Source organism: Hippocampus guttulatus, chromosome 13, assembly GCF_054856545.1.
Source record: "Hippocampus guttulatus isolate MCC_2025c chromosome 13, RoL_Hgut_1.0, whole genome shotgun sequence".
Lineage (NCBI taxonomy): Eukaryota > Metazoa > Chordata > Actinopteri > Syngnathiformes > Syngnathidae > Hippocampus > Hippocampus guttulatus.
Genome location: NC_141273.1, coordinates 12,737,575 through 12,765,437, shown reverse-complemented (window position 1 = coordinate 12,765,437; position 27,863 = coordinate 12,737,575). Strand labels below are relative to the sequence as shown.

Sequence of the window (27,863 nt, the reverse complement as noted above, 5' to 3'; positions counted from 1 at the left end):
TTTAATGCCCTCCAATCGAGCGGGGAATATCTTGAGGGGATTTGGCTAGGGATGATTTGGGGGCGGGGCGGGGGGGTTTAAATACCGACAGAGGATTTGCATCAGATTCCGAGATCCTGACTCAGAGATGATCACCGCAGCTTTAGCGAAGGACAGAAGTGAAAAGTACCTCTGGCAAGGAGCGGGACTCTTAATACGGAACCTGCCTGGTCTTGTACTGTCAAACCTTTAACACTTTGATGAGATTTTTAGTGCGACGCGGTTCAGTAAAACTGCAGAGTGCAACTGTTGATTCCAGACAAACAACACCAAATATCCTAATATGTAATCATTTGAACAGTCGTGACTTCACGAATACCGTTTTAACAGGTTGACGTCGAATCATATGTTTGGAGGAGGCCATCAATGTTGAGGTGGCCAAACTTGGAGAAGAATGAGGTTTATAATCGTTCGGAGCTCGCAGGGGTTGACATCAGACCTCAGACTTCAGGTCATCCGATGCTAAGCTTGCCGCAATCCAATTTCCTTGCGTGAACACTTTTCAACAAGGTTACTGGGGGCGGGGGGTGCTGGGATCAAAGCGTGCTTGCATGTGTGTGTTTACACATCGCAGATGGTTCAGCTTGGCCGTGGCAAAAAATGCTTCCCTGGATGGCTTTAAAAACGTCTCCCGCTGCGTCTTTTGTGACGTCATCTTAATTGTGACTATCATACAATGAAACCACAACATTTTTTAAAAAAAATTTTAAAATACATGTATGCGCACAAAAACAGACTTCAGGAGTTAGTCGACTCACTGTAAAAGGGGATTAGGAGGACCTTCAAAGCGAAGCAAAGAGATCAGCCAGGGGGCTCGCAGGGTCCCGTCTCGTGACCACTGGGAGGATCATGGCAGATTCAAAACAGCCAAGCCTTGTTACCAGCTTCCTCTAATTGACTATTGCATCGGGTCACTTGAGGAGGTCTCTGAAGGACAACCAGGCCAGGTGGATTGGGAACTTTTTTTTTTCTTACGCTGATGGAAGGTACCTTTGCGGTTCACGACTCAGAGATGGAGTGCGCGAAGAGAAATGAACAGGACGGTGCGACAAGCGAAGGTAATTTTGCCACTGCCGCCGAGAGCTTGTGTACATACGGCACACGTTCGCTTGGGGAATCGGATTCGACTTGAAAATCTGAGTGAAAGAAATGGAAAAAGGAAGCAGGACTAATTCCCGTGGAGACCTGAGGGGAAAGATCAATTTTGATACTCAATGACAGCTGAAGGAGGAAAAAAGGAGCAAGTATTGATAGCTTAGGGTTTGAGTTTGTTTAATTACTGAACAAACGATTGTGTTGGAGTGACAGCAATACAAAAATTTCTGGTTGATATTTGAGAATGTGACGCACCTGCAGTTGCGGTTCATTTTCCTAAGTGCTTTGCCAAATAAAAAATCTTTTCTCCGGCTCGTGCAAGGTGCAAATGCACAAAATCCCTCAAAATACAAGTGTCCCCTCAGGGAGACGCTTACGAATGGTTATGGCCTGCTTGTGGTTGCAGTAAATGTATTTTTCCAGACAAAATGCAGAGTGGCTAATGTAGTCATATTTGGATTGGAAAGGCGGTCACGGTTATCTCCACAGGGGGCACTGATCTTAAAGGGTGGGAGCCACCTGTCTGCCCCTCAGGAGGCCATTAAAACGCGCTACAAGCAGGGATGGGCAGATGGAGAGCGTGGTGGGAGGAAAGAGCAGGAGGATTCCATCAGCCAAGACCAGATCGTGTCCCTCCTGTTGGATGGGGGCAGACAACGTGCAACCAATCTCTTTCAAAAAAACAAAAACAGGGAGAAAAAAAAAACCATGTCTGTAGCTGGGATGATGTTTTTATTTTACCCACTGAAAAAGAATGAATGAGTTGGGCAGTCCGCCCATGTGTACCTGCATTAATGGCTGGCCAAGGACTAACTTGGCTGAAATGACCCAAACTGTACTCTTGTGTGTTAGTTCTTAATTCCAAGTTCGGACTGATTTCGAAAATAAGTGAAAAAAAAAATCACCAAACACTACTCACATGCTTACATTGAATATTTTACACCGACATTATTGCATTACTGACAACCTTGAACTGTCGCAAGCGCTAATGAAGTGGAACACGCTCGAGTTGAAGTCCCCTAAACAGATAAAATTGAGAGAACCAAAAATTTGGGGAAGAAATATGCCCCACAAGTGGCACCGAGCAAAAGTGTGATGACAGAACCTGCATTCCAACTTTTTGTGACATTGGGATAAGATATATTTCGAGTTCCTTCCCCCCTTTAGTTTTACTTCAGTCTGTTAACTGCTCCATAAACACCTTTGAGGGGAATGCTAAACGTTTCTTAAAACGCCGCTTGAAGGTTTTGCAATAGTGACAGCTTGAGCCTGGAACAAATTCTCACATTTCCTATGGGAACATTTCTTGTCAATGACAACAACTTGCTGATTCCGGCGCAACATTTATGGCCAATCTTGTGGTGCTTAATATTCCGTTTCCATCTCCATAGCATAATTCAAGATACTTCCTGTCTCATATATGACCTCAAAATATGAAAATATGCTGAATGAGCATCATGGTGCCACACTCAAGCGATTACGCACATGGATGCGTCATGGTGACTCCAACTTGCTAAGTATAAATGGAGGACAACGTGGAGAGGTCGCATAGTCGGGAGGGTAATTTGAAAGAACGTGATAAACACACACGCGGACTGTGCTGGAATGTAATGTAATGCGCCTTCCCCGTACAGGCTTGTCGCTATCCAGGGAGGTGTAAATCACCTTAGGTTAATATGATCCGGCGCAACTCTTTCATTAGCCTGATGAAGGTAATAATAGTCTGGAGGGAAAAGTGCCGCCAAGTTGGCAGAAAAACACCAACCACAGCCTTCATCTACTTGAGTTCTTTATATTCATGAAAATGGGATAGTAAAATGGAATGAAACATGTTCGATATTACTGCAATAAACAACGGAGTTGTCTTTTTAGTGCAGTTCTTGTCATGATTGCATAATCCGCATTACCGGGGAGTTGTTAGCGGTCAACGGTCTACAATTCCAGATCAGATCTGTTGTGATTATTCTTTTTTTTTTTTTAATTATTACTATTATTCTAATTCAAGTTTATTTCATCTGCAGCATCAGCAGAAGTATGAAATGGTACACATACGTACGATCGTTTCTGTGCTTGACATGCTGCAAAAGTGCGCCCCCCCCCATGCCTCCGTGTCAGGTCGCGACGAAAGGTAGCCAGTGATTTCCTTTTCAAAAATTGTTGCATCTATTTTTCTTTTTCTGTTTTGTTCGTGTAAGGGGCCGTTATGGCTGTTGCTCCTCGTGGCATAAGCGTGTGCGTGTGCGCGCATTTATGCTTGCACGTGCGTCAACGGTTTGATCGCGGGAGGTCAAAAAAGGTCAGGGCGCCCCTGGTTTATAAAGCTAACAATGCTTTGCTGATGTTTGATTTGATTCATTGCATTTATGGAAACGGACTGCCAAACGTATGCAGCCGAGCTTTCATTCAATTACATCCCATTGGGTTACAGGTAACGACCGAGAGCCCTTTCCAAGGATTTCCCATCATCATTTATCATCAAACAAGCACAAATGTTCACGGTCCGTCAATTACATTGGAGGCTACAAAAGAGTGTCTTCAAATGGAGGTAGGGATGAGCAAATTTGGAAGCTACAATGGGACCCGATGATGGCTCCCCTCCCGCCTCCTTCTTGTGGACAATAAACAACACATATCATGCAGGAGGAACATTAAGAGTAAATAAAGGAGAATGACAGTGATTGGACCTAAGAATATAAACCTCATTAACTGGGGAGGCACACATGGATGGATGCGGCCAGATGGTGTTTTGTACTCATTTGTCATACACCGCTGACAGAGGAGGAGGAGGAGAAGAATGAGAGTTGAAACGGAATAAAGACAAAACACGTGATTGTTGAAGAGGAATATTCAATGCGGACTTGTCCGTCTAAACGGGAGGGCGAGATTCATTCTGCCTAATTTACTTCCTGAGACAGTGCCTGTGACGCTAACAATGCCGTAGATGTACAACTTGAGCATATTGGTACAAAGTACAAACACGATCGTTTGCCTTAAACTGAGACAATGTGGCGTAAACACTTGAAATTCCAAACGAGGACTATTTATCTCCACGGCGTAACAATTTAATCTGTCAGTGAGTAAAATATGCCGCTCCGTGTCTCCAGGGCAACGTGTTTCTATTTACATTAGGGGGTTTATTCTTTGTTCCTTTACAAAGCAAATAATATGCTTGATTCATCATATCAACATTAGACGGGAACATCATGCAAGTCCCAACGGCACACATTGATTATTTCGCTTTTGGGGTGATGTCACATTACGCTAAACTATTTTGTCTGTGGGTTTTAATGCCTAATTTTAGCATTTTAATTTTGGAAACAGAGTAATTCTATTTTTAAAAAAATACAGGGGGACCTCTGAAACGGAATAATAGCTCATGTGGTCATAAATATAAGGGCCTCTACCGGATAATTCCCGCAAAATCTTGGTTCTCGCAGGGTACATACCGACAAACATTCACACCCGTGCAATATTTCGATTTCCATCAATCTGACGTGCAGACCTTTGGAATGAGGGAAGAACATGAAAACGCTCCACAGGAAGGTTAGAAGTGAAGCCACAAAAATCAGAACTACGAGGCGCACTGCTTCATCAGGCTGCCTCAAGTTACCATTCGATCAAATGGAAGTGGAAGGTACTTTCTCACTTTAGATTTGAAATCGGTCCTGTTGTTTTATATCAGCATGTGAGTGGAGGTTACTCAAAGTGCAGTTTGCCTCTGCTCAGTTTGAGGGCCTCAACCGAAGACTGAAGTGCGGAGCAGGGCAATTTCGACTGGGGCGCAAGAGTGTGTGTCTGTGTGCATGTAAGTGAATGCAGGTTGAGAGTGTGGCACGTGCTTGTGCGAGTGTGAGGGCGGGATCAACTGAGGAAATCCACACTTGAAAGAGAAGCTCCCAGCCATCGCCGACTGCCCCCCTGGTCTCTCTCATCTTACAGACGTTATCCTGACTCTCGGTTTATGCAGGGGAGGGGGGGGGGGGTCAAAAGTTCACGGGACCGAGGGAGTTATGAAGACCATGACTGAGGGCACGGGGGGGGGGCTCTACCAACAAGCAATCAGAGTCCTCATCCTGCACTGTCAGAATTATTGATTGACGTGGTTTTAAATAACTGTCATTGTAGCCAGATTTTTTTTTAAGACCTATAGCTATCAAAGATTTTTAGAATTGTGTATTATACTGATTATTCGATTGATGAATGAAGTAAATGAATCAAAATAATTAAAAAACACTTTGCGTTACGAGATAATAAGATGCGCATGTGCGGTGAGAGCATTACTTTTGTCCACTTGGGGTCGCCACCCTCACATTTGATATCTTCGACGTAGAGTGTGTATGGCTTTAAGAGGTGGGGCCTGGCCTGGTGAGTGACCATGACACTGTCAGCTAGCTCAAGTTGTATACATCAGCAGCCCATTTATTATATAAATACATTTTAAAAGACATAAGCACGATAAGTCAACTTTGTTGGCGATTTTAGCCATACTAAAATAATTCCTCACCAAAAACAACCCCCAAAGTGGTGTGTGTTCCTCCATTCACTCATCTTGGAGGATGCATGCTCATTCATTCCTCCACACTTTGTGATGTCTCTGATTTGGTGCGTCAAATAAATTATAAAATGTTCCCACGTAGCCCCTGCAATGTGCTCAAGTGCTAGTCACTGCTGTTTGGTGCACTGCACGAGTTTTTTTCAATGTGGTTTTGAAATGTCCGACTTTGTGAGCGGTTACTGAACGTACTGAAAAAAATAAAGCTAATAAACCGACATACAAATCAATATAAAACTACATTTTAAAAAAATGATGGCTGCTGTGTGAATCACTAATCTACCAATGCCCCTTCCTCCATCCCAGAGTGAGCACAGCGGGTTAATTCCTCTTGAAAGGGTACACAAGGATTGATGTTTTTGATTTCATCTTAATTTACGGCTGAGCAGCAACTACAAAACTAAAGGAAAACAGGAGGCCAATGTAATTTTTGTTGTTCCCTAAAGCTTGTTCACTGAACGGGAATAAAAGGACGACCTCATTTGGTTTCCTGTGTGATTTTCCTAAAGGGGATTTTTACACTGCCAGATGTGAGGAAGATGCCCTTCATTAGTACAATGCCTATGCACCAACGCCGCACTTACATCCAATTCAGTTGGCGTGAAAAGGGGCATTACTGCCAGCCAGGACTATAGCCCACCCACCCACTCGTGATGTGTGTGAACTGACACGACAAAAATGTGGCAACCCCTGGGGGGGCGGGGGGGGGGGGGGGTTCAAGCGCAGATAAAACATGCCAAGCGAACATACAGGGACATGTAGACACTTATTCTGGTTTAATAAAAGAGCCATTTGCATTTGAGAAAGTGTCAGCTATGGTAAGACACATTAAAAGCCAATCAGATCCCCTGACTATGGATTTATCGGACAGGTTTACAGTTTTAGCATTTGGATAAGGGCCGTGTGTGTGTGTGTGTGTGTGATATGTAATTCCTGAAATATTTTAGACATGTCATTAATGTCTGTAATAGAAAGAAGCTACCACTACATATTTATAAAATTATATCCCAAACTCTTTAACATTTTACTACACACTTGTTCTTGTTTATATATATCTGAAAGATATCTAAAAAGAAGTACATATGCATGATTTCAATTCAGGTTGAATGATTGTAATGTAAATAGTTTATTTATATCCAAATATATTTTGAAGAAAAAAAAATCTTAAAATGACAAGATATGAAACCTATTTTGTGACCAGACTTTTTTTTTTGAATATCAGTCTTAAACAATTTTTATCATATTATTGGGGACACAAGAATCTAATCTCTTATCTGACCAAATAGTTCAGGTGATGAGCGACCAAACATCTGATCAAGTTCCAAAATAAAAAGGACCAATTTGTGGTAAAAAGGCAGCACTTTTTGTCACACAACCACCCAGATGAGTTATTAGCTTTAGAAAGCCGCCACTGATTTACAGGGTCACCACTGGGGGCTTTTTATGTGTGCGTTGTGTATCACGTGACGACTGTTTGTGTGCGTTTGCACTGACTCATCCAGCAGTCAACTGTCACTGCCGAGTATGGCTTCATTCTTGGCTTTGTGGGGGCACGCACACATTTGGGAGTGTGCGTGCGCGACAATGTTCAACTGTGTCAACATCTTGTGTGGGCATACACGCTGAGGAAACAAAACAAAGTGCCTAAAGAAATAACTGGCGGCCCGGATGCAGACAAAGAGTCCTGACAAGAAAAAGCACATGAGGTGACTTCCACGCTGGCAGGGTTAAAGGGAAAGGATAAACGAACATCCTGGACAGGAAGCTCCACACCACGCCGACTCTCTGAGCCCATTTTTTTGGTGGAAAACACACATTTGAATTGAACTATATTAACCGAGTCATCCTGGCACTGACTAGCCCTCGCAGCTTCCCAAGCTTCCCTATGTGCTTGCCCCCCTGATGAGAAATCTGGGCCTTCAACTGCCCCGTCCACCTGGTCACCGCAGTCAACATGGAAAACATTCGCCGTTTGCCAGAATAGCGCCGGCGGCTATCGGGGAAGCGGAGATGGAATGTGGCAGTCACAGTGGGCGACTGCCACTAGCGTTATTTATTTGTTTTTTTTCCAGCACTCGGCCAAGCTGTTCCTGTGGTTTAGGTATGCCCGTAAACAGGATGCTAACAGTGAGCGGTCTACCATATGTGGTTCTGTTGTTCAGACCAAGATCGCGGAATTCAATTCAGCGCTGTGTCACCTGGACCACGGGACCTCATCTTTATTGAGCTTAGCAGGCCCGAACGCCACAACGTGTACTTACAGCTGGTACGAGAAGCTTCTTCACCTCCTCCACGGCTCTCCTCATCTTGATCTCGGCTCTGGTCTGCGTGTCTTCCACGGCGATCAGGACATGAAGGTCTTCATTGAGGTGCTCCCAATTTGGCTTTCCTTTGTTCTGCTCCTCCTGGAAAGAGATTGACGCGTGAGTGAATGTGACTGCGTGGGTGTGCCGGAGCGCCACGGTGGCGACAAACGCATCAGAGGACGACATGGTCCTGTGAAGAGAGACAGGATGACAGGAGTGCTCCTTTAGTCAGCCATTAAGCGTTTGCTTTGAAGCGACACCTTTCTTTAGTAGAACACTTACTTGATGAAGACCCCCCCGGCCCCCCAAAAAACGCTATGCCCCGCAGCAATTAAAAAGCATGGAAAAAAAAAAAAGAATGGGTCGAGATTTGAGAGACAGGTGAAGCCTTTTTAATTTAACTCGTTGAGAACAGAACCATCATTTATTTACATGACATTACAGCTCATTCCGCATCAGTCTGGTTTTGCTGAGAACAATGGCGCACTGCAGTGGCGGTTCTGGGGGGGGGGGCAACGGGGGCCAGTGCCCCTGTAGCACTGATTCTGGCCCCCCCTGTGGCCCCCCCCTCCGAGCGTAGATTACGCAGTCGCGCCGAGTCGCCGACGCGAAAGGTGGAACCAAAGTGCGTGATTTATTATTCTAGTCTGACCCTTTAGTGCGCTGCGCCACTTAAAAATGAGCGGGAAAATGTGAAGCAGTCAGCAGATAAGGAAATTACCACAACACGAGTGCTATTTGCGTGTGTGTGTGCGCGCGTGTGTGTGTGTGCGTGTGTGTGTGTGTGTAACTTTTTTAGTCTCCCTTTTTATTTTAATTTTTATTTAACAGGATCAATATATAAGACATTGCCTTTTAAAATTTGGATAATTATATGCATGTAAAACATCTAGCTTCAGTGTATTTGCAATTTTTGTCCCCGGCAGGCTGGTACCATATCATCCCCTGGCTTGAATATTCTCAACAGATGGACGCGTAACAGTATTGTTACGCTTGCAGACATTTTTGCCCTCCTAGTACTGTTTTTTTTTCATCACTGTAATGTTATGACTACAATTTCAAAGTCTGAAGAAAAAAAAAGTCAAATAAGATTTCGAATCTGTCTTTTTAGCCCTGGGTTGAATGTGCCCCCCCATCAAAACCCCTGGCCCCAGCCCGGCCCCCTCAGTGAAATTGATCCAGAACCGCCACTGGCGCACAGGTAACAATAGCTGTCTAAGGCAGCACTTGAGAACAACCGAGTGCCAAATTGTAGCGCTACATTTAACCGAGCAGACATTTCAATTCAAAACTTGACAAACTGTGGTAATTGCAGTGAGATGAGTAAAAAAAAAAAAAGTTTCAACGCCTGAATAGAGGAAGGCATGACATTTTTAACTCTAACTGAATAACACCTGATTTTAATGATTGCTTTTTATTTATTCTTTAAAACTCGCAGAGACAATTTCTAAAATATCCCAAACTAACCAACCAAGTGTTCACGTGGGTTGGTTAGTTTGAAAAAGGGGCAGAGTTTGACAAGTGTCATCGCTTTGACAGGTGAACTGTGAACTGTTATTATGGCACCAAAAAAAAAAAAGTGTGCTGTCTAGTTCACGTGTGAACACTACACTCCGTAACATTTGGTTGAACGATAAAAATTCTAGTGTAAACACGAAGCAAACTGGACCAAATGTGTACACCGTGTACTATGCTGTACTGTATCTTGTCCAGACCAAAGTAATACAACCACATGTGTGTGGCCTGTGCTCCCACTTGACTTGAGTTTCAGCTCTGTTGCTATTCGGGGAGCAGCTATCAGACAAATATTACACCGATTATCCAACTGATTGTGTAATCAGATAAAAGGTTATTTTGATTTATAAAACACCAAAAAATAACTGTGAGGCTTTAAAAGGAGGTGCCTGGCCCGGTGAGTGATGTGGGTGTCAGCGAATGAGTGCAGAGTTGGCTGTTTTGCACTTTTGCACCTGGCTGTGAACTGGCTCACCGTTAGCCACTCTCAAATTGAATGCCCGGCCAATTAGTTGCCGCTGCAGAAGCTTGCGTCTGACTAGCAGAGGTGGGCTACATTAAATTAGCTAACATCACTCATCACCTTACTGTATGTTGCCACGCATAGATGTGCTGTCGTGAGCCGTTAGTTCTGCTTTGCAGTCAACATCACAACTTTGGACAATCTGTCTTTGAAACACTCTTTCCCCCTGGGTTGCCATGATTGTGCCAACAAAGAGGTGAGCGAGTTAGTGTGAAAAAATGATGACTGTGAAGGACCAAGGCAGAGATTTTCCCTTTGACTTTTCTTGGGGGGGAAATCAACAATTGTTTCAACCCTCAATCTCATTCATCTGACAGCGTAGTTCACGTGGTCAAGTGTGAACGTTAATCCTCCAAACTCGGGTGTGCAGCGCACATGCAGATCAAGGTGGCTCCAAGTTTGCCTCCAAAGTAGGATGCCGTTCTATGTGAACAGTGCTTCGCACAAATCGACAAGTTGCAAATTGGGCCAAACGTGTGAACTACGTCTTTTCATTTCTGGTTGAATCTGAGTAACAAACTACAAGTAGGCTATGTCCAGACTTGACAGGGTGGATTCGGTTAAAACATAAACGTGGCATGTTTGGTCAAGTTCCAATTATCCGAATGATGCGTTATGGTCCTCTGGTGCGATTCGGTACACCATTGCTGGACTTTATGTGGTAACCCTGCAGAGATTTAGGATACAGACCTGCATTAAAACATCAGATGAAAGCAAGGGGGAATTAAACGATCAAATTAAAATAGAAACTATACTTATACTATCAAGAATTACTGCACCTCACCCACTCAAGCTGCAACTGTAGCAATTATGGCCCCGATCAATCCAAAGCAGCGTCACTGACCACAGCGTCAACAACACCGCCATTGTATGCCCCGCAACGCATTGTTGCAGCGGCGCCCCGCGGCCGGGCCTGACGTGATTTCTATTGAGTTGTGGAGTGCCAAGGAGAGACACTCGGAGCAGAGTGCCACAAACCTGCTTTCTACTCTACAGAGAGCTGTTGCCATGGCACTGCTCTTTACCACGCACGTACAGAAAAGTTCAATATTCCACTCTCGTTTTCCCCTTTTCCACACAGGGAGGAAGGGCTCAGTTTTTCCACTCGGGCCATTATTCCACCGTGGCTGTTTGCTTATGGGCCATTCGGGGACACAGACTGAAAGGTGATTCGGCATATACAAAATGGGGCATGGAGAGTGTGGTTCAAATATAAAAGCACAAGTGCATACTATAACATGGCATCTCTGCCCACAAAAGTCAACTACAATCTTGAGAACTATCAGTGCGTATATGCGAACCAAGGCAAGGTCACAGTCTGCCTTCAGACTTAAAGTGACAAATACGAGGTTGGTCAGTTCAAGACAGGATTTTGTAGTCCCTGCGGAAACGCTTTACACTACATGGTGACACTTCACGTTAAGAGTTGAGTTGGTAATGCTCGAAAACAAAAAGAGCTTGAAATTCGGTCCTTGCTATTACGAGTGAAGGTTAGTCCGACAATGGATTTCGGGCTACGTGGCACTAGCAGTCATGTGGCATTGAATGAATGCAATGGTCTTTGAGCAGTACTTTCTCCTTTGAGCCAGGTGGCTGCTCTAAATTGAGGCTAAATGTCAACAGTCCAAACAGGTGCAGTACAGAGCCGAAGGATGCGCAGAAGGACGACCAGGCAGGCAGTGATGTTCGGTAAGGAAAATACATTTGACAAAACGGAACTTTTCAAGAAAACATCATAATGACAATACTGCAGAGCTCCCACAGAGTGATGAAAAGGTGGAATTTTAAGACAGTTGAAGTGTCCACGAGAGTTAAACAAAACAAACAAACAAAAAAAAAAAACCTTTGTGAAAATTATGCAATTGACCATATTTGGATACATGTGGTTGCTATGTTCATCCGTTTCACACAGTTGAAAAAAAAAAATAATGAAAAAGCTCAGTTGGTAGAGTGGGTCATCCAATGACCGAAGGGTCACCGGTTCGAATCCCAGCTTGAAGCGTCCACTTTTCCAGTGCACTTCGGGCTTTTAAAGAGCTCCTCTCCCACTTTACACCCGGTGAAACTTTAAAGCTTCAATTAAATTCAATAGCTAGTGGAATATATACAAGACAATACGAAACATCTTTCACAACGTAAAAACACGGACAGCCGTGCAATTTTAACCACTTTTCCCTCATACGCTTTGTTGTTTGAAGCAGTTCTAGATGAAAGAGGAGAGAATACAAGTGTCCTTTCACCTGTGGTTCAGAGACGTCATGCTCAAAATGTGCACACGTTGGCTACTAGCTAAATTTGAAAGTCAACAAGCAGCTTTAGAGTCCATTGATGAAACAAACGAGATTGGTTCACCTTTCCTGTCCCACGTAAATCCGCTTCAATTCCAAGCGGCGACTCTCAGTTCCAAGTACGCGTACGCATATGTAACTTGAACCACGTTACTATTTCCACAACAGTCATCAATCGCGACTTTCAGCGCTTGCTTCTTCCCTTTGGGTAAGTTTTTTAAGGACATGACAACAATCACCAGCAACAACAAACTAAGAAGAGTAAGCCGTCACATACAACAGAGTGCCGCACTGAGAGCGACACAAGCGCTCTCTGAGGAAATGATGTGCAACGCGTCTTGTCTGAACAAATGTGTCACAAGAAAAAAGGTTGCGAGAGTTGTTTTATCAGTGTTAAGTGCAATCTGGGGATGGGTTATTATCCTTTAATATGTTCCGTCTCCTCCTATTTAACGTGGATGTGACTCTCTCGCACAGATACACAGATGGGCTTAGCCGTTTGACCACCGAAGCCATAAATTAGCATTTAGTGATCACTTCGTTACTTAGGCCTGATCTCGACTCCCTAGGTTGGATTTGCCCAGATATAACTTGGGGGCCAGTATACAAGTTTTACATCCACATGTATTTTCAAGTGACTCGTATCCGGTATCACCACATTTATATTTGCTGAACGTCATTTCGGTATTACAGTGAATACTAAGATGTAAAACACGTAGGCCATTCATGAAAAACATGAAGTACGGCAGAAAATTATGCTTCTCTTTTTGGACGAACGATGAAGTATTTTCAAACCACCTCGTAGTGTGCCGAGGACCCCGTTTGACCCTTAACCTCAAGGAAAGTCCTTTCCGTCACATTTTGGAAACAACCTGCACAGAAATTAAGAAGGACCGGGAAATAACTTTTTTTTTAAATGCTCAGGAAATATGTCTTCAGACAAGAACATTTAATTTGTCTTTGTACTTGGCAGGCAAGGCAGATGCTGGGTGGGGGCGTGGGGGGGTTGGGAGCCAAAAGTCAGCCTTAAGACAAATGGGCTAAGAGACTAACTTAACAAAGGGGTAATATTTCAACACTTGTTTGTCTGAGAAATAAAGTGAAGACAGTCCAAACCCATTAAGCAACTTTCATCCAGATCGGGGAGGGGGGGGGGGGGGGGCAATGGCAGCATACGCACTCGTACACATAACTGCATTTCGCCCTTCACCTTCATTCTTCTTACCTATTTTCTAGCCGAGCTGCTTTTCCATCTCTCGGCATTGTTCTCCACTGGACCGTGATTCACTCAGCCTCTCTGTCGCTCTCTCGCATGGCCATGAAGGCTTCAGTGAACCCGCTCGCCGTCAGCTGGCGCGGCCCAGGAGCAACCAGCTGAATTATTGAGAGCATAAAAATGCTGCCGCTAATGGATCCTGAATAAACACGCCGGCTAAAGCTGCTGCCGTGGCTTCCTGGGCCGCCACGGGGCACGTAGCGAAGAATACGGAGGGTTAAGGATACGGATAAAAGAGGCAACCGGGGGCAGTGGTTTTGTCGGGGACTGAGACGTAATTATGCAACACCTTCAAAGACTCTTGTGGCTTTACCGACAAAAAAAAAAAAACGGATAAAATTAAGATCTGGCAGACCTCGGTCAGATTGTTAATGCCATTCTCGGCGCACGGACAAAACAATCTCTCTGGAACAGCCAAGATTGCCTATTCGAAAAATGTGGACAATCAGAATCACGGAATAATTTACGGACCGATAGAATTCCGATACAATGATATCAGGATACAGTGATTGACGGATCATCGATGGTCAGTGGTTAGTGGAAATCGGTTATTAATTTGGTTATATTGGCTTTAAGTGCATAAATAGTTCACTGTTGAAGGTCAATTTGCTCATCCTTGGTTTCAGAATCAGAATAAGATTTATTGGCCATGTATGCAAGAAACACACAAGGAATTTACTTCCCAGTTACGACCCGTTCAGAGGACAATAACAAACACGGGGGAGACAGAACGAGAAGTCTAGCGGGTCTCCGTGAAGACAAGAGTTCTAATCCTACGGCGGAACTGATTCTAAACACGTTCAAGTTTATCACTCACCTACACCGTTGCAGGAGTAGATCATTGCAGTTCATATTTTCGATGAAAAACAAATCTGGGTCATAAATACAAAACTCTGAACTCAAGATCCTAAACCAGGGGTGGGCAAACTTTTTGGCTCGGGGGCCGCATTGACTTTTAAAATTTGACAGAAGGGCCAGGTCAGCACGAGCTATGGTACATTAAAAAAAAACTGCATTTGGTGACAGTCCATATCAAACATCAACAGAACAAAAGCATCAAAGTACGGTATTAATATACTTTTTTTAAATGACAAAAGTGTTGTTGATGACCTATTTTAGCCTGTGCATCGCTGCAGATGGGTTGTGATCAGACCAGTAGAAGTAGAGCGATACAGAGGTACTCGGTGGTCGAAAAGATTGCCCCGCCCCCCCGTGTTCTGCAACTTCCAAGTCAATGCGCCACCTGGCGGTGAAATGCCTGTCATTACAAGTCCACTGTCCTAAACTGAGGGCCCACTGTGTTCTTGATAAAATACAGTCATCATACATCGACTAACTAGCTACTGGAAAGCCAATCTTCACCAGTTATATGAAAATAAATCACACCACATGACAATACCCATGACATGCTTATCACACAAAGTGATCGGCTCCTGTTACAATCAACGGTGAAACGAGAGGTGCGGCTAACGCGAAAAACGTGGACTGTGTGCGATAACGATGTGACGACGACAGTTTTGTCCAGTCTCCTTTTTCTGCTATTCACGCTAGTCCAAGTTCCTATGGGGCTCTTTTGAATTGTAAGAGTGCAGGAGCGTGTGGAATTTTGTGATATTGCCTCGCAGTGTAGCTCGTGTGCTGTACAAAGTTGAAAATGATCTGCAAGATCCGCTAACGAAGATGGATCAGCGGGTTGAGGCTGGTCAGTCGCTTTTCTTGAGATGGAAGACTGTCTCTTGAAACATGTCGGTGCCGTAATTGAGAAGAGTAAAAAGGTGACGAAAGGGTCTCAGCAGAGTTGTATCTACAACCTTCTATAAAACTCTTTCTTTACCGTGAATGTAGCGCTGGAACCTGCCATATTTCTTCAAGAATCCTCCACAAGGCATATGATGGAAAGTGTGATTTGTGAAATCCATACACATAAGCTAAAATAGTAACACGCCGAAGGGCAAATAAAAGGTTTGTGTAATTAGATAAGACGGCGATCCAGGAATGTGGCGTGCACTGGGAATTGTGTGCGTGCCGGAACATATTCACTACTGTCCAACTACTCGTGGATCTAATTGTGACGAGGAGAGCAGAGTACCCTTATTGTCTCCTCTTCTAATGAACACACTCCAAGGGAAATGAGCGCAGAGAGCGAAATTAAAATAAGAATGGGAGGTTTCCATAAAAATAAAAGAACAAGGGAGTGAGGGGGAGGGGGGGAGAGAAAAAAATAATGCTTGCCGGGAGCTTCGAAGATTATGACTCAGCCTAAAATGTGCTTGTCTGCAAGCATGAATTGTTTGTGTAACGACGCAACTGTGGACTTTGTGTGTGCAGATAAGTTGTGTTCCCACAATGAAAGGGGATAAAATACATTTCCTTATGTAAATGTAAGACAATAAAGCATCCCACGGCTGACAGCTATGGACTAAAGAAATAAGATGGAGGAGAAGTCCAGAATAGTCGCGTTGGATCATAGAAGGGTATTTACTTATCCCAGAGGAAAGATATTTCATCACAAATACCTCCAACCACTCCTTTTAATAAATGGATATGATGCTGATGCTACAGTTTGCAGTGAGATATTGTCAGGCCATTTGCTTCTGGTACAAGGGGGTAGTGGATCGAGTACTTTCCTTAGTTTTGGGCAAATGGAGGGAAATACACATCGGGGAGAGGTATCCCCACCCCCCTCCCCCCAAAGCCCCCAAGAAATAAGGTTTGTAGGATTTTTCATCTTGACCGGCTCCTTCAATCTGTGCCACGATTTGCAATTTTAGTTGCAGATTAGTTTGTGACAAGAAAAACAATGCAGGCGGACGTTGAAGATTAAGGAAGATCATCCAATGATCAGCATGAACTGTGACTAAATGAGCAGTGAAGGTGCAGTCGTACCAATCAGGACAAAAACGAACAAAAAAAGTCGCATCAACAAGTTGAAAGAACGAACATAACCCGAAGCAAACAAAAATGTATCAAAATATATTTCAAATGGTTTAAATGAACCTGAATGTACATTAATTTAAAAAAAGTAAAAATTAATTAATTTCAACCACAGGAACTGCACCCCAGACCTTTTGGGGAACCAAGTTGTTAGCCCATCCATGGCAGTTCCCATTACGTGTTTATGTGCATTCAGATGGCAGACAAAGTCGATGCAAAATTCTTTGATTTAAGTTTAGCTTTATAGTACTGGCAATAAGCAACTGCTGACAACTCATAACGATTGATTTTTTTTTGTGACGTTCACTGCCGCCATTTAATATTTGGATTACCGGAAGCTCAACTGCGAGTCGAATTTTTAGCTCGCAAGACAAAGTAAAAAAGCGACAGCTCGTAAGTCACTTGTCAGTCAAGGTAGCGCCGTTTTACAGGACAATGACAAACGAGGACGATGCTTGGAACAAACACGCCATGAGAAATGTCTTCATTCGCTCTTCATCTCCACGGTTTTTACAACGTAAAAAGTACACGCAAGGAACAAGATGGTTGAACTGAACTTGCTTTTTCAGTCACAATCTCCAGTCACAATATTTAAATATGGCTGTAAAATGACTTTTAGAAACGCATATTCTGATTGCGGAATAATGAGGTCGAGGTTTAAAATGGGGACGGCGAGGGGGGAGAAGAATTGCGTCCAGCACTGGCATGTCAGGACATAAACACACATGGCATTAACCTTTTATGCCTCCAACCTCAGCTCGGTGGCTCCAGAAATAGAGGCTGCCGCTGGCCTTGGCCGTCTGCCTGCTTGCCTGCCTTACTACTACTGCCTCTTTTACTTTCCACTGCACAGCCTTTCCGCAAACAGATCACATGTCAGCATCCAGCCATCAGGCATCCGGATGCCGCCGTGTCGAGTTTCCACACGTCGACGAGGATGCTTTCGTGTGAGACTAGACCGGGGCAAACTTTGAAATGATGGCGTCATACCTCAAGGAATCTCTACCTCAAACGCCCGCGCCGAACAATAATTAATGCAAGATCAAAATGTTTTTTTTCTGTCGTTTCGGATGCGCCGGGGGAGTGCGCCATGAAAAAATAATGAAGGGTAAAACACACCAGCATGCGCTTACCTTTTTTTTGTCTCTCATGGAGCTCTTGCCTCGCACCATGATTTTACATCCCGTTTCTGCTTCCAACTGTTTGGCCGTGAGTCCCCGCGGGCCGAGGATTCTACCCACAAAGTTATACTGCGAAAAAGAAGGGGGGATAGAGAGAGCAAAATGGATTAAAATATGGAACTGAACATTTGAGAAATGGGCTTTAACCAACATGACCAAAAAGACAAGCATTAAAAAGGTATAGAAAACTCTGTAGGTATTGTAGATTCTGTTACACACAGTATGGGCCTTGAAGAGGCGGGGCTTGGTGAGTCTGCGTGTGACTAGGCCCGGTTTGATCTGTGACTTGTGTTTTACTGTTCTCTCTGTGCTCAATAAAGGGCTGAAAATTGGACTGGTGACTGTGGCTCTCCTTTCCCACTTGCAAGGGCATGAAGGTTAGTAAGCATGCAGTAAAAAGGACCGCTACAAACGACAGGTTTCTGCAAAATAGCGGCGACAAAAGTAAGATACGCTTCACAAAATATTTGAGCTATGCAGAGATGCGGTGGTTGAACCACGATATAGCGGGGGGACATTTTGTCAGATTCCCATTAAATATCGTTATAACGTTTTATTACAGGGCAGGATCCTGGATTTATGGCTGTGCCGGCGTTCCGAGGTAACCAACGATGCACAATGAAACGGTTTGCACGGTGGTCATGCCGCACAAGCAGGCACTTACTGCTGCACTTTCCGTTTTTTATTTCATTGTTTTATGTGTGGCCAAGAAGTGTTTTTTTTTTCCTTCATACAAATATTTACTGCAGTTTACGACCGTGTTGGTGATAGATTGTCGAAACGATGAGCCTCCCGCAAATTTGGGTGGCATTATGGCCGCGGGAACGGGACTCTGTTGGAAAACGTGGCCCCACGTGCAAAAATTCAAGAATAGCTGACCAGGGAGTCTATTTTCGTTTATTCCCGTTTGCACAGCCAGCATCCGCCATGTCGACTTTGTCGCCCTCATTTTTGCGGGAAAATGTCAGCTATGACAGGCTAAAAGGGAGCTTTTGACGGAAAATTGCGGCGGGATTGAAGAGTTCAGAGGCTAGGCGAGGTTGTGTGCAAATATCAGGGGCTCCTTTTGTTTTCTGAATTGCTTTGTGACTTTGTACGAAAAGGAAAGGGGATAAACGGAGGTAATCCCCTCCACTTGGAACTGCCTTCCAATGGGATCAAGGCAAAACGTGTTGAAATAATCCAACGGGGTTCCTCTTCCAAAATTAAAAGAGAAAGAACGGAGACAAGCGGGGGCGGGCGGCCATGCATAAAGATAAGATTAAAACGACGAGATATGAGACGCACGCGTTCAAATGTGATATTGCTTTTAGTGCAACAATGGCGGCGCGAGGAGTGTAAGTTTGCCATGACAAAGACGCCGCCGTTCGTCTCTTGAGCTACGACGATGAGGCTTGACACGGACGCATTAAATTCGTAAAACACAAGTCACATGCGCTTACTCACTCCGCTGAACCGGCGCCTGTGCAAAAAGGCGAGAGTGCCATCAACGGAGTCACGTTTAATTACACGGGGATTACACATTTAAAGCACCCGTGTAAACAAAGACAAGGGCAGGGGACAGTCAGGAACTCCGGGCAGCCATTTTGAACGTGTCTGGCTAGGAAGACGTGCCACACGGTCGCGTGGGTTAAACTTCGGGGTGACGAGTGTGACTGGCGGCGGCATGGCTCAGTGGGAGAGTGGTCGTCTCCCAACCCAGAGATTGGGGAGACTTGTCCAAGTGTCCTTGAGCAAGACATTGAACTCCCAGTTGCTCCTGATGCGGCGTCATCGGTAGGTAAATGAGGAAAGCGTTTTGAGGACCCAAGGTGGAAAAGTGCTTTTGAGTGACAGCCCATTTACCATTTAATGTGCTATTTATGAGCCAAACGGCCTGCGGCAGGATGCATGGGGGGGACACGGGCCCAACTGGAGTCTTCGGAAAACGTGCAGGCACAAAACACAAGACTCAAACGACACGAGGGAGTAGTCTGTGTCACAAATGAATGAGGTGAGGCTTTGGTCGACTGACGCACCAATAAACCGCAAATGACTGAGTGGACAGTTTAAGAATTAAAATTGGAAATTGCTCTTTGGTGACGTTGATTGGTTTAACGGCGTCTTCAACATAGGCGTACATGTCAATGTGACAATGGCTTCCTATGAAGGACTGATATTTACTTTTTATTTGCTTAGCTAGGTATAGTTACCGTATTTTGTAAAAGTCTTACATTTTCTCCAAAACAGAGGGGCGCCTTATAAGACGGCACGCTTTGCGTCTGCACCAAGTTCCAAAATCTGTGAATGTTGTTGTGTAATTGTGCAAAACAACAGTGGTTGGGCTAAGGACCCCCCGAAAATGGCCCCTACGAAGGGACACGTTTACCAAGCCCATTTTAAAATGCAAGCCGTCAGTTTCGCGGAGGCACACGGGAAACGAGCAGCCGCGAGAGAATTCAAGATCAACGAATCGGTGGTTCGCAAGTGAAGGAAGCAGGAAAACGACAATGACGAGAGGGAACCTGGCGTGTTTGACGGAGAACTCGCCCAGCTGTTCATTTCGGATACAGAAGATGAGGACTTTGATGGATTTGCGCATGATGATTGATCAAAAAAAATGAAAAATACCCTGAGCACATTGTTCAATCCTTCAATAAACTACTAAGCGCACTCACTTTTCACATTGTTCAATACTTCACTAAAGTGCAACCAAACTCAATTTTGCTCCCGCCGCACGCTAGCGTATGTTTTATCATGCCTGCGTCCATTAATACACGGCGCCGAATGTATGTATTCAATTCAGAAAAAGCAACCATAACTGAGACTGCGGCCTTTAATGCGATACGCGTATGCTCGCGAAAATACGCTCCATGTTTCCACAACGCTTTCACTCCTTATCTAAATCACAGACCACAATATGGACATACGACATGTTTATAGAACTATAAACTGCAAACGGTCGGAGAGATTCATGCGCCCAACCCCAAAGTAACAACGGAAGAGCAACTCAATATTTTATTACGCCGGCTGCCCTCCCCTTCCCAGTGACACTCGCCGCTCTCCGAGGACATGGATATGTTGATGACAATTGTACTTGACAGAGAGCCCGTCGCTCTCATTAACATATTCATGGCGGAGAAGAGCCGAGACAAATAAAGACTGAAAAGGTTAAGGAGTGGATGACATGCAAGCACAAAAGGTAAAAGACACTAATATCTGTTTGTCACAAGCGGTGGGGAGCCATTATAGGAAGAAAGAAAGCAAGGCCAAATCCTCCTCTGCATTCTTTTTGTTTGACCAGGCGGGTGTGGGCCAGTGTGTCACGTGTGCTCTTATGGAAACACATACTTGCTTGAGACCGAGCAGACGGATTCTGCTTGAGACATCCGACAACAAATTCGAAAACGATCCATTTTGGTGACGGAATAAAACTTAATGTGTTATCCGTCGGTGATGAGTCTCTTCAACGATAAGCCTCGATATTTTTGCTTTCAACGGTGCTCTCCATTAGAGTGAAAAAAATGGAGAGGGAGACATTGGAGTCATCCGAAAGGCAGCGAGCCTGCCAGGAATTCCACTCCCTGCAGGCAGTAGAAATGTGATGGATGCAGCTTCATCTTTATTGCATATTTCCAATTCTTTTTGCTGCCTTTGTATCATATTTTTAAAAAAAAGAAAAAAGTAATTGGCCGTTTACAATCTGGATGTCAACGGAGCGCAGATTTTGCTCTTAAATGATAGAAAAGTAAAAATAGCACAGCAAAAATAATTCGGGATGCTCCATTGCTTTTTAGTGGAGTTACCAAGAAAGAATTTACCGTTTAGCGAAGAATTTGGGTTAGCTTAGATACTTAACTAGAGAAGGGACTAGGTGGCCAGGTGTCCCCGTATCTCAAAATAGTCTTTTAATACTATACAAGGAATTCATCTCACAACATAGACATGGCAGACAATAAGACTCCACAACTGAATTCACCGAGACTCTTCACACTTATATAGGAGGACCTGATGTTTTGGTTAGCAACAAGGCCCAACAGTCAACTCTTATGGCTACAACTATCAAATATTTTTTCAAACGAGTATTGTATCATTTTACTGTCTTTCTTGTCCCATTGAATAATCAGAAATTCATTTTTGCATGACATTGGAACATACTTACAATTCAGTACCTGCCTACCATTCCCCCCCCCAATATATTTGAACAATTTTGGGGGGCACAGAGAACCCCCCCCCCCCCCCCCACACACACACAATTCCACTGCATTTCACGTCACCGATCTAAAATGTGGAACAAATGTAAGCCATCTTTTGACCAAAGAGGCTTTGCCGATATGAACATTGTTTTGTTCCGACTCAGAGGGGCACCACTATAGGAGCTGAAATGAAAGGAGCTAACTTCTTGCTAGTTGGCTTAAAATGGCATATAATTGTTAAGTATAAACTATTTTCAACAGGTAAACATTCTTTTGTGTGTATTGTCGGGCCTGCTGTTTAATGTTCCCTTGGTCACGTGCAGTCAACTTCCGTGATGCTTGCTGGGACTGAAACAAACTAGCAAAACTATTTTCTAATGTTTCTTTCAAGTTGTTCGTTGTGTCGCCGTTGCAAGAGAGTCCCTCCTCGCTTCGCACGCAATGAGTGGGCGAGTCTACTTTAGCGTTATAGCAAACATATTATTCCACATATGGCATGCCATTACGCAATGCCATCGTAGGCGGTCCCCGCTCGTCTGCGATGGGAGGTGCCGCTCCACGGGTACCCGATGTCCACTGAGCTTTCTCCAGCCCGTGACCACTTTGCGCTGTCACGCGAGGCACGGCTGCGGCCCCAGCCCACACGCTCTCAGCCGCGGCGAGAGAGCCGTTTGCGCCCGTTCCGGCCGTTCAAAATAACAAGACGGGGGGGGGACGAGAGTGCGCGTCGGGCAAATTGACTAAACAGGTGAGAAAAAGAGGGTAACTTCTACCCATCGTTTCTTATGGTGGGACTTTGCTAGAGGGAGCATTATAGCATAGTAGACACTTGCCATGTGCAACTATAGTTTGTTAAACGCTTTGTTACAGCTGCCGCTGTTGTGAAAGCAGCATGTATTGTATTGTAGATGATTTTTTAAACTTGTGCACACAGAAAAAAAAAATTCACCAATTTGCTCAGTGTATCGGGCCCTGTAGCGGCTAGCTGTTAGCTAGCTAACCGTCGGTTAGCCAGTTTGCGTGTTCAATGACTGAGTCTCAGCTGTGAGGCTGAGGGGGGAAAAAAGCCAACCAACTCAAATTGGTCGAAACAAAAATGTATGCCACAAAACTATTAATTATTCAGTATTACATCTAAATATCACGGAAGGAGGAGTTTTCCAAAAGGTCTGGTTTCAGTGGCCTCAAGTGCAGCTTTCATGCCAAACCACATATAAAGAGGTTTGACAGAAATACCGGTGTGCAGAAGCCCAAAACTTTATTTTTCCAACACACACTCACACTTTGAGCTCTTTTACACATGTTCCGCTCTGGGATCTTATTGGACCAACGTTTCCCCCGTGTGCCCTTTCATGACTTCAAAGTTTTCAGCGCTTTCCAAAACATACAAACACAGAAAAGGCGCCTTGCTGCGCATCTACAAACCGTGTGTGTGTGAGACACAGTCAGACAAATACACACCAGTATACAAAGCCCCCTTCAGGACAAGGGCTTATGATGACATTAAAGGCACTTTGGGGGGGGGGGGGGGGGGGGCTCCAGTTATCGCTACGCCACAGGCGGGTTATGTTGTGTGCATATCTATGCTTGCGCCTCTGTGTGTTTGTATGTGAAACCGCAATGTGGCCTGAACTCTTGCAGACACCCAGAGCCGATTGTCACGCGCGTGCATGTGTGTGTGTGTGACGAAACAATAGCAGTTGCAGCAACAATGTCCGGAAAAGCAGGACAATTGTTGCGTTTGTTTGCGGCGGTGTGGAGACAGGAAATGAGATCAGGCCGAGTGCTCTGGGTGTGTGCGTGAAGGGCTTAGAGGGGCTGTGCGGAGAATACCAATGACACATTAGCTGGTCTCGTGGGGTTTATGGAAATGAGGACCGCATTATCAATGTATCAGACAAAAGATAGAATTGACACTTAGTCCAAAGGATGTCACCTCACTTCCTTGCTTTCTGATGTCTCAATATGGGCTACAGCAGCTATCCAGTAGTTTTTAGAGTCTCTGGTATTCAACCAATGATCCCATCGAGCTGTCCGTTAACTAATCCAGCATTCTCAGCAGCACCACTGGAGGCATTTCTCATGCGACACAGGTCTGTTTTCATGTCACTTCAAAATAAAATAAAAAGGGAATGGATAAGCAAACATAGTGTGCTGTAAGATTTTAATTTTTTTTGTACAATAATTGAAAATATATTGGGTTACCGTGATAAGATTTTTATTTCCATATCGTCCAGCACAAGTCCAAACCATCAATGGCCCTCCGAAAGTTCCTAGTTGTCGGGGTAGAGTTTGCATAAGTTAATTTTTCCAATTCATTCAAAAGTAATATTACTTATTACTCATTACTTCTATCACTTCTCTGTAAAATCAACCAATGGTGGATTACCAGCGAATTGTTTGGTTCTTTTTTTATTTCCGTCTAGTTGGTGGCGCCACAATATTTGGGAGTGGTTTATAATGCATGCAATAAATGATCAGGTTGCACCTATTTTGAACTGTTAAGTGCTGACACCTGCTCATAGGAATCTCTCCTACAGAGAATTCCAATCATGTTTCAAGGTGGAGAACAGTGCTGCTCTATTCATAGCTTGCAGCAACTGAGGAGCAGTACCTGGGAGTCGTCGGGTCACTCACAACACAGAAGCTCACACGCCACCTGCTGGCTTCCTGCCTCCGGTCACACATTCATCTTTTGAGGCCCCAAACCCACAGCGACTTGACACATTTCCACGGGACAGAGGAAAATGGAGATGAAGAGTGGACAAAACTGCAGCAGTGTGAGCTACATGAAAGGTCTGAGGGCATGAGGGCTCGTGTGATGGGGGAGAGGGGGGGGAAGGTAAATTTTGTTTCGATTCCAACGGTGACATTTCCGCCTGAAAGCCCCGTAGACTTCAAAGCTCTCTTTTTTAGCACATCCAGCATTTAACACCTAATCCGTGGCCTCCTTTGATAATTCTGCTTGGATTTATTGTGGGGTTGCAGGCATAGTGGAAATAGGCAGGAAAAATGGAAAGTGTTCAAGATTGACATCGGCTCTGGTTTGGGAGCGAAGACGCGAGCCGAGTTTACCGCTTGCTTGCCAAACTTTGACATTAAAGTGAGACTGACGTAAGAGAACTAACGTTGAACCTTTTTTGGCAAGTCAAATCTCTCTGAGCTCATCACACAACTATTACCTTTTAAAAGTGGGCAGACAATTAAGTATGACATTTCCATTCAACTATTCACTCAAAAGTATTTCTGACTGTCATAACAATGATGTTGATAACGTGTGGACTAAAAAAAAGGTGCGGAAAGAAAAATAATTTCCTTCCCTTACCAGTTTGTGACTTGATCGCTCAGAAAAAAGAATAGACAACAGCGCTCCCGACACAATTTGGTGGTACTGTTCAACTTTAAGTCCATCCATCAGACCGACTGTTTCTCCAATCGCGCTATTCGAGAGTCAACCATCCACCACTGAAATTCCGCAGCCTCTCTGGCAGTATACAGAGGTGAGATGTTAGGCAGCACATTTGGAAGCCCGGTAATGACTTGGGGGGGGGGGGGGGGGGGGTCAAAAGGATACCAGCTGCCAGTATGATAAGCGATGACACCACCCACGGGAACGAGCTTAATGACTTTCCCTTTGCTGGGATGTGGCCGAGTAATTTCGCAGCGGAGACGCAACAAGGTGCACGACATCCGGTCTTCTTCATCCAACCTGGCTGCTTATGGTCCCCCCCCCCCCCCACACACACTTTGAGTACTGAGGTTTAAGTAAAGACTTGCGAGGCATTCAAGTTGAGTTTCTACATGCATAAATATATGTTACAGAGTTTAGTTCCCTTTTTTTCCGGTATCAGAGTCATAAATTGAGTTGTAGTGTATTGTGTACTCGACTTTGGCTGCTTTCGGTGATGCCCCTCCAAGCTTCCCTTCCTGTTTGGGGCATGGGAGACTGAAAGTACACTACCGCAAACAGAAGCTCGCTCGTCGGGTGGGCTTTCATTCTTTTCAAACATACAGTCCATATTTTACAGGCGTGACAAACAGCTTGAAAGAAGGACACTAAGCCTACTGTGGGGAAAAAAATGTTTGCTTCCTAATGGATTTCGCAGAAGGACGAAGAATATGTAGCATCTTATTTTTTATGGTGAGGTATCGCGGTACTTTTGTTGTACCGGTACATCATGCGTCCTCGGTTTAGGACGAGATTTGAGATTACAAATGACGCAACTACTCTGCACAGTGGCAGGAGAATAAGTATTTTTCACATACATATTGACAACAATTATGACTCTTCTACTGCGTTCGTTACACACTACTCTATGTCATAACTTACCTATAAATTACACCGCCGGTGGAACGCAACTCTTTCAGTACACTAAATCCCTGAGCATGAACATTGGTGGCATCAAATTGGAATACTTTTCAGGCCCGGCAATACATCCAGGGATATGGACAGCCATTAAACTCGGGTACTTTTGATTTATTTTCACCATTTGGAGGAGGATAATTTAGTCAAGATGCCCCTTTAAGTGTACTCAGTTAATTGCTGCTTGAGACTGATACATTACTATTAAGGTGACTCCTGGACACCTACTGCATCAGAAAAGGAGTAAAAGCATTCTGGAAATAAGTGTTTTGAACCTAAGGTGATCCGCCCTCAGTCTGGACGTTCACTGAACAGCTAATACATACACAAAGGCACTAAAGGGGTGCCATTTTTAAAGACGCCCATCCTATCAGATGCCTGAAGGTCAGCCTAAATGACGTTCTGATCCGTCATCGGGCTTGCCCGTGTGTATGCGAGCGAGCGCTTGGAAGAGAAGCGGCGCCGCCGCGTCAGATAGCATTTAATTGAAGGTGGACGCTATCAGATAGCCTGTGACTAAGCTGTCAATCAAGATGCGGTCGCCACGGCGACGCTCAAAAGAGCTGCGCGCACACCGCTGACGGAGGCTGCAAAACCGCCGCCTTTTAAGTACGGCAGATGAGAGAGAGGCCTGACGAGACACAAACAGGCAGACTGGGACAATTTCATTATGTACAATTAAATGACGTGCAGGTGGAGAGCACAACTTAATATGTCAAGTGTCATCGAGTAATACAGTGGAACCTCCAAATGTAGCTCCCCCAAGGAAATAATGTAAAATTAATTGGTTCATTCCAGGCTCAGACTGTTGCCATCGTAAAATCCGCCCATATTTTGTGAACGTCTGACAGACAGGTAATGGGGCGGAATACGGAGGGTGCTTACAGAGCGATACCGTCACCCAAAAAGGCGGCTTATAGGTACTGTATAAATGTTTTGTTTAATGAATGTATTTAAATTGGCATTTGCAATGTAAATGTGTGTTTAATTTTAATCACAGTGTTCATATTGTGAAAGGCAACCACAACCTTTCCTTCGGTTCTTATCGCGTTTCTCCGTGGGGCCATCGGAGATTTGCTGACATTTTGCTTTGCGTCACACAAATTGATGCTTTGGTGAACTTTTGAGAATATTTTTTCTCGAGAATTTATTTTGAGCTTCTGGAGCCTTTACAGGGCTAATAAAATACAAGATTTTTTTTTTTTAAGTTCAATTGTACCTCAAACAAGCGTTTTACAGAACAATCATGCAATTATGTTGTTTGAATGCTTTTTTTTTTTTAAAGCTACTTCAAGGCTTTCTGTTCAAGGTGATCTTGAGATGCACATTTACATTTGTGTCTTTGCATACTTACACGACCCCCACTTTTTCGCCAGCTAAACTTCCAACACACTGTCAACTCTAACCCCACCCCCACCCGTTTTTTTTAAATAGCACTCCGGGCCTTGACAAAAGATTTTAGTATATGCTGGGGGCCGGAAAAAAAAAATGGACCACCACCAAAGACCCGAGTTTTAACACCACTGATGTGAGGCGACTGAGGGAGAAAATCATAAAATGACGTCCCCCCCCCCTCCCAACGGGCCTTTAAGGATGAGGGGAAATCTGGGGAATCC

General features: G+C 44.4%; 1 protein-coding gene across 5 annotated transcripts in view; it reads right to left on the bottom strand.

Annotated features, from left to right (window-relative positions):
* Nucleotides 1-27,863, bottom strand: part of qkia (QKI, KH domain containing, RNA binding a) — a 74,553-nt gene that overhangs the window by 21,344 nt on the left and 25,346 nt on the right. For all 5 annotated transcript variants that reach the window (XM_086128149.1, XM_086128148.1, XM_086128151.1 and 2 more), the window contains exons 3-4: nucleotides 17,662-17,778; nucleotides 7,948-8,091 (exon numbers count right to left, since the gene is read on the bottom strand). In XM_086128149.1, coding sequence (XP_085984275.1) covers nucleotides 7,948-8,091; nucleotides 17,662-17,778 — 261 coding nt within the window. The remainder of the gene's footprint in view (nucleotides 1-7,947; nucleotides 8,092-17,661; nucleotides 17,779-27,863) is intronic.